The 10,803-nt window shown below is 39.2% G+C and overlaps 1 pseudogene and 1 gene segment (V, D, J or C); both read right to left on the reverse strand.

Annotated features, from left to right (window-relative positions):
- Positions 1–2,048: 2,048 nt before the first annotated feature.
- LOC114689342 lies at positions 2,049–2,711 on the reverse strand (annotated as a pseudogene).
- Positions 2,712–8,905: 6,194 nt separating this feature from the next.
- On the reverse strand, positions 8,906–9,590 carry LOC114689341. The segment is given in 2 exon segments: positions 8,906–9,324; positions 9,490–9,590. Coding segments are annotated over 2 exon segments (468 nt in total).
- Between the last annotated feature and the right edge of the window lie 1,213 nt (positions 9,591–10,803).

The raw sequence follows: 10,803 nt of genomic DNA on the forward strand, positions 1-10,803 counted from the left end.
CACAGGAATTTTCCTAAAAAAATCCATAGTCAAATGAATGCTAATCTACAAAAACAAAAGTAGAAACTGATTAGAAGGCCATTATCTGCCCCTTCTGACTTCTTGAATATGTTCCATAATCACTGAAGTAGTTCTGTGCAAGGACAGGAGAAAACCAATAGCAATATAAATGGACCTAACCTCACAGCTGAGAGGCCTGTACCCATGGTTAAGAATAGCAACATTTCAAGCGCCAAAGACAGACACTTCCTTTGATGTGGGTCAACAAAATGTTCAAATTGTTATCTTATTCTAAAGTAAAGTATGCTTTCTATCTCTCTTATAATTCATGATGGAGATTCTTAGTCTCTAGTTCTACCTATATTCCAATATAAATCCACTTGCATGTCATTCCACTGTCCTTTTTTTGTATTATAGTTCATTTCTGCAGTGTGACTCAAAAGCTTCCCATGTGAAATAAATATTTGGTTCCCAGCTTATGGCTCCAATATTGAAAGTGAGTGGATCATGGGTGCTCTGACTCAATTGCTAGTTTTATCCATTGCTGTGTCATAATTAAATGGCATTATTAGGAGCTTGTGGAAAGTATGAAGTTAGTGCTAACTGAGGAACTATGGGAATGCTTCTAAAGACTGTGTCAAGTCCCTGGCTTCCTCCTACCTCCCTTTGCTTCTCAGTTGCCATGAGGAAAGCATTTTTTCCCTCTCATATTCTTCTGCCATGGTATTCAACCTCAACCTGGCATAGATGTGTTCTTAGGCACAACCACATCATGAGTGTTTGGACACACCAATTCCCAACCAGATATCTTTATTTGGAGATCTCTAGCAATTTTTTGTAGTCTGTAACACACTTGCTCCCTGCTATTGTTACTCAAAAGCTTCTTAATCAGAGCACTGATGAGATTAGTCTACTTATTCTTTAGACAGGCACACAAAGGATTGCCCTCTAAAAACACTAAATTCTATTAATTGATATATGATGGAAAGACTGGAGAGTAGCACATGCTAACACAACATTACATCCAACATTACAGTGCAGAGAGGGTCCCTGCTCTCCACAGTTGGAAAGCAGATGAAGGGTCTTCAGATGGAGATGTGGCCCCAGAAACATGGGCAACAAATATCACATTTTTATTCCTTTGTGGGTCCTAAATATGTTGTGTGCTAATTTTGTATGTATACATGTATGTGTGTATGTGTGTATCTCTTTATATGTATTGTTGTGTGTATTTGTGTATGTGGATATGTGTGTCGTATGTGTGTACAAATGTGTATGAACTTATGTGTATATGTATGTCTCTGATAAAAATTCAAGACATTACATGTATAATGTAAAAATATGTAACAACAGGAAAGGGAAGAGGAAATGAGGAAAGTCAGTGGATATGGTCAAAATATATGATGTACTTGAAAGACATTGCTTTTATGTGGTTTTTATGCAATGCATATACATTAATAAAGACATTTGATATGAAGCAAGATTGATTAGAGGGAAAAGACACTTGTCACAAAGCCTGACGACAGACCTGAGTTTGATTCCAGAACCCACACTGCAAAATACTCATGTCCAAACTGTATTCTGACTGTACATGTGCACCTACATACATGTACACATGCATGCATACATACACAAAAAATGTAATTAACTAAAATGTAATTTAAAATTAAAAGAATTTATAAAATGGAAAGAAAAAACTTGAGAAATATTGAGCAGTAAAGAAGTAAGGAAGTCTTCTAGATGCTAGAAAAAAAGAAACTTTCCTAGACCAGCAAGCTGAAGTGATGTTTGCCTACATCATCACTTCTGCCAGGAGAGTCATATGTTGGGCCCCAGAACTCTAGAACCATAAAAAATATAAATCTCTAGTATTGAAGAGACATAATTTGTGGTAATGTGTTACAGAAGTAATAGAAAGATAATACTGAGTTCTTGCCTGCATTTCCATATATACATTTTTCATACCAATAGACATAAGAGATATTGAACTCATTATATTTAACTGGGCTCTGCAAACTTTTACATCAGTGTTTCAGGCACACCAGCTCTCAGGCAGAAGGGGGAAGTGTGCAGGTCCAGGGCTGTGTGTGGTGCAGGTAGCTGATGAGACTCTCAGAGGAGGTTTGTGTTGGAAGCTGAATCACTGTGGGAGGAGTATTATAATCCTACACACAGTAATAATCTGCCAGGTCTTCAGCCTGTCCATTTTGATGGTGAGAGTAAAATCTGTCCCAGACCCACTGCCTGTGAAGCAATCAGGGACCCCAGTGTCCAGAGTGGATCCCCAGTAGATCAGCAGTTTAGGAGCCTGCCCAGGTTTCTGCTGGTACCAGGCTAAGTGGTTCTTCTTGCTATTGCTGCCAAACAGACTTTGGCTGGACTTGCAGCTGATGGTGACCTTCTCTCTTGCTGACACAGCCAGAGATGATGGAGACTGGGTCATCACGATGTCCTCACAGATACCTGTGACCATGAAATGACAATGAACATGCACAGAAACACAAACACAGATTATGACAGTTAATTTGTCATTTAATGTCCTTATAATGTCATATTGTCAAAGTATTATTATGTAAGAAATATTATGCCCTGAGACACCTTTCAAATTTCTTATATACAAAGAAGTGACTCTGGTATGATTATAATAGTTTGAGTTTCTCACCAGACACCCACAGCAGCAGGGACATGAGAACATGTGTCTGTGACTCCATCTTGCTTCCCCTGCTGTATGATGAAGTTCTCATGGGAAAGCCCTCGTTTATAAATTCTGAGCAGATGGGCTGGGCTGGAGGGGCTCATGCAAAGCAGTCAGCAAATACAAAGGCAAATGCCTGGGCAGTTTGTGTGAGAGTGGCTGGTGTCAATCAACAGACAAACATACCTTCACAGAGAGCATAAGCAATCACTGAAAGAAATCCTTTTACAGCTTTCCAAGAGAAATCTACTAGGTGCTCTAATAGCAGCTGTGGATTACAATCCAAGACATAGTTAAATCAGGTGACTTTTGCAGAAATGTGAGGAGAGCTATCTCAGACTGACAGTCCTAGGGAAATCATAAGATATGCTCTCAAAAATTGCAACAACAAATTTGGCAACAGAATAAGAAAACATGCAATAAAAGAAAAGAATCTAGAGGGAATGAGGGGGGGGGCGAACCTGGGTCAAAATTTGTTATCACCCATCTGCAAAGCCACTCTTAAACTGAGGACATTGAACAGTGTTTCAGACATTTGGCCTCCAGTTTCAGGATAAGCATGGGACAGAGATGCAAAGAGCAGCCCTGAATTTGCTCTGTGGAAATTATGGGGTTTGTGAATTTAAGACCTGGATCAGAGAAGTTTTAATATGGAAGCAAAGATAAACTCAGGAGAAACTAGCAAGTGTCACCCCCACAACTTTGATAACTGAGAGATGGCTCTAAATTTGGGAAAATGGGAGAGGAATAAAAGAAACCAAATTTCTTCAAGAATGCATGACTGTAGACAAACACTACCAAGAGTGTTTATTCCAGAAATGCATATTTCATGGTTATTTAGAAATTAGCTATATTGAAATGGGTCAAGGTGGTCTTGCTGACATAGTGAACAGATAAAAAACTTGCCAGAAGGGGGCATAGCCATCCCAAATCAAGCAATAATTTTAAAAAGACCAATAGACCACAACATCATAGAATTTTGCCATCCAAAGGAAAAAAAATATTTCAGTATGAATGAAAATCAATGGCAATAACAGAAATCAAAAAACCTTCAAAGATTCAGAGTAATGAATCATGAAAGCATACATAAGAAGTACATTATAAACCCAATATTATGTGTAAAGTACAAAAAACAAAAACAAAAAAATATCATGACAAGGAGTTAAGATTCACATCTGTAATCCCAGAACTGGGGAGACAGCAGCAAGAGGGACATAAGATTAAAGATAGCCTGGAGTACATAGCAAGTTCTAGGTCAGTCTCTGTTACTTCCTATGTTCATCAGGTCTGTTGTGTCTGGAAGACACTGTTTCCTTGATGTCATCCATCCTTCTGGCTCTCACAATCTTTCCTTCTCCTCTTCCACAGAGATCTCTAAGCCTTCAGGTAAGAATCTGATGAAAACATTCCCTTTAGGACTGAATGTTCTAAGGTTTCTCATTCTCTGAACCTTACCCACTTGTGAGCCTGTACTAGTTCTTATCTACTGCAGGAAGAAGCTTCACTGACAACAGCTGAGTAGGACACTGACCTATGGGTATAACAGAATGTCATTAGGAGTCATTTCATTGTTGTGTTCCTTTAGCAGAACAATAGTATCTGGGTTTCCTGTAGGTCCATAGCCTATGGCTCAGGTTCTTGGCCACCAGAACAGTGTCAGGTATGGGTTGCATTTTGTGAAATAGGCCTTAAATCCAGTTACCTAGAAGTTGGTTACTCCCACAATCATTCTAGATCACAAGGTTTATGGCTAGGTTGGTAGTCACCTTTCTCCTCTGGTAGAATGTAGATTATCTTTCAGCACCATGAACACTAGTCAGTAGGGGAATGGGCTCTGGTTAGGCACCAGTGCAATTTCTTTATGTTCAATGAGATATGTAAGGGATGAAAGAGAGGGGCAAGGGAGGGAATACAGGAAGGGCCTGGAATTCTTAATTCAGCTTCTCAAATAAGGTTCCCTACTCAACTCCTGGGGTTGTTGATGCTCTGGATCTCTGACGATGAAGGAGAGAAATAAAGTGAATGGGGATTCATGGTGATCTGTGGGATGCTGCTCCCACCCATGTGTGTTCAGTTCACATACAACATATGGAATTTAGACCTGTGATATTCAGAGAGATTTGACAAGAAGGACCTGTAATCTGATGAAGATTGTCAAATAGGAGGAGTGTGATGTTAGGAGCAAATTCTAACAAATTGTTTACAGATATTGGTCCTTTTTTAAAATTGAACACTTTTAGTTCATAAGTTACAGTAAATGTTAAATTATGAAATAGATTGCCATATTGCATATGACCTTGAATTTCTTTCCCCAATGAACTTATTTCCTACTTATTTAAGACCCACAGGAGATTTTGAGATGACCCAAACTACACTCTGTCAGACCATCTTTGGAGAGCCAGTGTCCATGTCCTCAACTCTAGTCAGAACCCCTTACACAGTGATGGAACCACTATTTAACTTGGCTTCTATATAAATCAGTCCAGTCTTCCAAATCCTGATCTACGAGGCTTCCAGCTGCAGTCCCTGACTGGTTCAGTGGTAATAGGCCAGGGCAAATGTCAGCGGGGTGGTACCTGAGAATGTGAGCATTTATTACTGAATTCGAGGTTTAGGAAGTCTCTATACAGGGTGACTTCCATGAACAAAATCTGCCCTGCTTATGGAGACCCAGATTCCATCATCAGAAATTCACCTCCTGGTGAGCTGACACCTTGAACTTCAATTGTCACCTGCTTCTCCTCTAACATGGACACCTGCTTCTGATGCTGTGTTACAATTGAGTATTGTGGGCATTATGTTCTTCAAACAGATAAAGAATTTCAGAGTGGACTTCTCTCCACTGCTGTGGGTAGCATGGATTCCACTGGTCCTATTCCAATGATAGAAGGCAGATGTTCCAGTGGCTCCCCTAATAAACTGTATACCCTCTTCTTAGCTCTTTCCATATCACTTTAGCCACCAGGTAATTTGGATATGACTTCCTACGGAGGCCTTCTCTTCAAGAATTAGGAGAAATCTCAGTTCTTCTCTTGGTTTACTGTTTGAGTTCTCAGAATGAAGTTCCTTCTGCAAAACTTGAGGTACTAATGTTCAGGATCCCATGTGAGTTCAGAGATAAGAAAGAAAACAGCACTGAGTGAGCTTTAGGGCCATGCTACTTACCCTTTGTTATGCGAGATGAGCAGGATTTGTCATTTATGAGCAGGATAGGGATATTGCATTTGTGAAAGAAAGAGTCCACAAAGAATAGGGATCTGAACTCTGGTGATGTTGTCACATACAAAGGGTGAAATGGTATTTGAAAATCCTGGGAGGCCTTTTATTGCATAAAAACTTTGGGTTATATTCAAAATTGGATATTGTGGGTGTGCAAAACAAAACCACCCAGTACCTAGTATGGAATGTCAGAAAATACACAAATATTTGATTGGCTAATAAATTCATATGACCTCACATTAATCTGTCATTCTCTCAGGATATTGAGATGACTCAGACTCTTATCTCTGGCTATCATCAGTAGAGACATGACATCCATCTCTTGTAGGTGAAATCATTGCTTCCTACTTAGTGATATAAGCACCTACTTGAAATGGGAAATACATAAACCAGAATAGTGTCAAATCTACTGATTTATAAGATTTCCAAACAGGAACCTCAGGGTCCTGACAGGCTCAGTGGCAATGGGTCTTGACTGGAGATGAAACAACTTACTAAGTGCATATTCTGTCAATAACTGATAAAGTTATTATGCAGTGTAGATTAAGTTTCTAATCCTGGAATATGGTTGCTAAAGTCAGGACATTCATGCCTGAGTCAGCAGAATGGAGCATGAGGCTGATGTTATTCTTTACTGTGTATAAGGCACACAATATCCTCATACAGTGCTGTAGCATAAAATGGAATCCCTCATATTTAGATGGTCCAATTGCTATCATGTTTCACTTGTCTTTGAAAAAATCATAGGGTTGCCGGGCGGTGGTGGTGCATGCCTTTAATCCCAGCACTCGGGAGGTGGCCAGGCAGATCTCTGTGAGTTCAAGGCCAGCCTGGGCTACCAAGTGAGTCCCAGGAAAAGCACAAAGCTACACAGAGAAACCCTGTCTCGAAAAACCAAAAAGAAAAAAAAGAAAAAATCATAGGAAATTATTAAACTTGTATGAGAGGGAGAAAACAGATCAACCAGTTACAGCTGAGCTCTTTATCCCATGGGAAACACAGCTTCATTCAAGCAAAGCCTAAATGTTACTTTCAGCTCCACCATTCTAAGCATGTCAATATGGAGCAGAAGAGTAAACATTATCAAATCACTTCTACATAAGTACATATGATTGAAGGTAAAGGATGATCCAGGATATCAATAACTTGGGTTCTTCTGAAGACAGTTAGGGACTTCTACATGATCTTTTGCAGCATGTGGATTCTTCACATTTTTGACAGCTTATGGATCCTACTATTAAAAGTGAATGGATCATGAATGCTATGACTCAATTTCTGGATTAATCTATTGCTGATTCATGATTAAATGGTATTATTGGGAGGTGGGGGAAAGTATGAAGTTAGTGCTAACTGAGGAACTAGGGGAATGCTTCTAAAGACTGTGTCCAGTCCCTGGCTTTGTCCCACCTCCCTTTGCTTCTCAGCTGCCATAAACATCTTTTCCCTGTCATGTCCTTCCTCCATGATATGCAACCTCATTTGGGCCCACAACAAAGATACTAACCTATCTTGGTCTGACACAGAAACTGTGAGCTGAAGAAATCTTTGCCCTTTAAGTTGTTTTCCTCAGATGTTTTGTAACAGTGAAGAAAACTCTAAAATCTGCACATTCCACATCACTTCAAGATTTTCCTGGGGAAACACCTGGCACAACTATGTTTCCAGGCACAACCACAACATGTAACTTTGGACACACTAATTCCCAAGAAGATAGTTTTAAGGTATTTGGAGATCTCCAGCAATTTTATGTAGTCTGTAACACACTTGTTCCCTGCTATATCTCCAAAATAGGTGTTTGATAAGTTTCTTAACCAAAATATTGATAAGATTAATTTGCATATATTTCACACAGGTGCACAAATGATTGCCCTCTAAAAACACTAAATTCTACTAAACGATATGTGATGGAAAGACTGGACAGCAGCACATGTTAACACAAAATTACATCCAACATTAGAGTGGAGAGAGGATTCTTGGTCTCCACAGTTGGAAAGCAGATGAGGAGTCCTCTGAGGGAGATGTGGCCCCAGAAACATGGGCAACAAATATCACATTTTCATTTCTTTTTGGATCCTAAATATGTTGTGTGCTGTTTCTGTATGTACATATATATGTGTGCATGTATGTGTATCTCTTTATGGGTTCATGATCATGCATGTGTGTGTGTGTTTGTGTATGTGCATATGTATGTGGTATGTGTGTACAAATGTGTGTATGTACTTATGTATATATGTGTATGTCTGTGATAAAAAATACAGGAGATTACATGGATAATATAAAAATGGATAACAGTAGGGAAGAGAAGGGGAAATGAGAAAGGTTGGTGGATGAGAGAAAAATATATGATATACTTTAAAGACATTGATGTCTGACATTTGTATGCAATGAATAAACATTAATAAACTCAATGTGAAGCAAGATTGTTGAGAAGGAAAAGACACTTGCCACTGAGCTTGACATCAGACCTGAGATTTATCCCCAGAACCCATATCACAAAAAGAAAGACTCATGCCCAAGTTGTCCTCTGACTGCACTTGTGCACCTACATACATGTACACATACATGTACACATGCATGCACAAAATGTAATTAACTAAAATGTAATTTAAAATTAGAAGAATTTATGAAAAAGGAAAGAAAAACTTTGAGAAATATTTAGCAGAAAAGAAGTAAGAAAGTCCTCTAGCAGCTAGAAAAAGAAGGAAACTTTCCTAGAGCAACAAACTGAAATGATTTTTGCCTACATCATCACTTCAGCCTATAGAGTCATATGTTAAACACCAGAACTCCAGATCCATAAAAATATAAATCTCTAATACTGAAGCAACAGAATTTGTGGTAATGTATTACAGGACAGAAAGATAATACTGGGTTCTTTCCTTCTTTTCCATATCTATGTTCTTTGTACTGAAAGACATAAGAGACATTGAACCCATTTCATTTTGCTGGGCTCTGCAAACTTTTACATCAGTGTTTCAGGCACACCAGCTCTCAGGCAGAAGGGGGAAGTGGAAGTGTGCAGGTCCAGGGCTGTGTGTGGTGCAGGCAGCTGCTGAGACTTTCAGAGGAGGTTTTTGTTGGAGGTTGAAGCACTGTGGGAGGATAACTGTGTAGCTGCTGACAGTAATAATCTGCCAGATCTTCAGCCTGAACACTGCTGATAGTGAGAGTGAAATCTGTCTCAGATCCACTGCCTATGAAGCGATCAGGTACCCCAGTGTTCCGAGTGGATGCCCAGTAGATCAGACGTTTGGGAGATTGCCCTGGTTTCTGCTGGTACCAGCTCAAGTAGTTTCTGCTATTGCTGCCAAACAGACTCTGGCTGGACTTGCAGCTGATGGTGACCTTCTCTCCTACTGACACAGCCAGAGATGATGGAGACTGGGTCATCACGATGTCCCCACAGATACCTGTGACCATGAAATGACAATGAACATGCACAGAAACACAAACACACATTATGACATTTAAATTGTCATTTAGTGTCATTATAATATCATATTGTCAAAGTATTATTATGTAAGAAAAATTGTGTCCTGACCCTGAAATAATTATAATATTTTGTAATTTCTCACCAGACACCCAGAGCAGCAGGGACATGAGAACTTGAGTTTGTGACTCCATCTTGCTCCTCCTGCTGTATGATGCAGTTCTCACTGGAAAGCCCTTGTTTATAAATTCTGAGCAGCTGGGCTGGGCTGGAAGGGCTCATGCAAAGCAGTCAGCAAATACAAAAGCAAATGCCTGAGCAGTTTGAGTGAGAGTGGCTGGTGTCAATCAACAGACAAACATACCTTCACAGAGAGCATGAGCCTTCACTGGAAGGGATCAATTTACTGCTTTCCAAGAGAACTCTACTAGGTGCTCTAAGAGAGCTGTGGGTTAATATCCAAGACATATTTAAATCAGGTAAATTTTGCAGAAATGTGAGGAGAGATATCTCAAATTGTCAGTCCTAGGGAAATCATAAGATATGCTCTCAAAACTTGCAACAACAAATTAGGAAAAAGTAAGAAGACATACAATAAAAGAAGGGGAGAGACGGGGGAGGAGGGGTATTGGGTCAAAATTTGTTATCTCCCATCTGCAAAGCCACTCTTACACAGAGGACAATGAAAAGTGTCTCAGACATTTGGCCTCCAGTTTCAGGATAAGTATAGGACAGAGATGCAAAGAAAAGCCCAGAATTCTCTCTGTGGAAATCATGGGGGTCATGAATTTAAGCCCAGGATCAGAGAAGCTTTAATATGGAAGCAAAGATAAACCCAGCAGAAACTAGCAAGTATCATCCCCACCACTTTGATAACTGAAAGATGCCTCTAAATTTGAAATGGAAGGGAAATAAAAGAAACCAAATGTATTATGGGACTGGGAACAAGTGGTAGGAATAAAAATTGTGTCGTCTCCTTAAAAAAAAAAAAGAAACCAAATTTCTCCAAGAAGTCATGGCTGTAGACAAACATTGCCAACAGTGTTTATTCCAGAAATGCACATTCTATGGTAATTTAGAAATTAGCTATATTGAAATGGGTCAACATAGTCTTGCTGACATAGTGAACAGACAAAAACTTTGCCAGAAGGGGTATAGCCATCCCAAATCAACCAATAATTGTACAAAGAAAAATAGACCACAACATCATAGATTTTTGCCATCCAAAGGAAAAAATATTTGTGTATGGATGAAATAGTAACAATAACAGAAATCAAAGAACCTTCCAAGATGCAGAGTAGTGAATCATGAAAGCATATATAAGAAGTACATTATAGACCCAGTATTCTGTGTAAATTACAAAAAACAAAAATAAATAAAATATCATGATAAAGAGTTGAGATTCACATCTGTAATCCAGAACTGGAGAGACAGTAGCAAGAGGACCATAAGATTAAAG

The sequence above is a fragment of the Peromyscus leucopus genome, chromosome 3 (assembly GCF_004664715.2).
Source record: "Peromyscus leucopus breed LL Stock chromosome 3, UCI_PerLeu_2.1, whole genome shotgun sequence".
NCBI lineage: Eukaryota > Metazoa > Chordata > Mammalia > Rodentia > Cricetidae > Peromyscus > Peromyscus leucopus.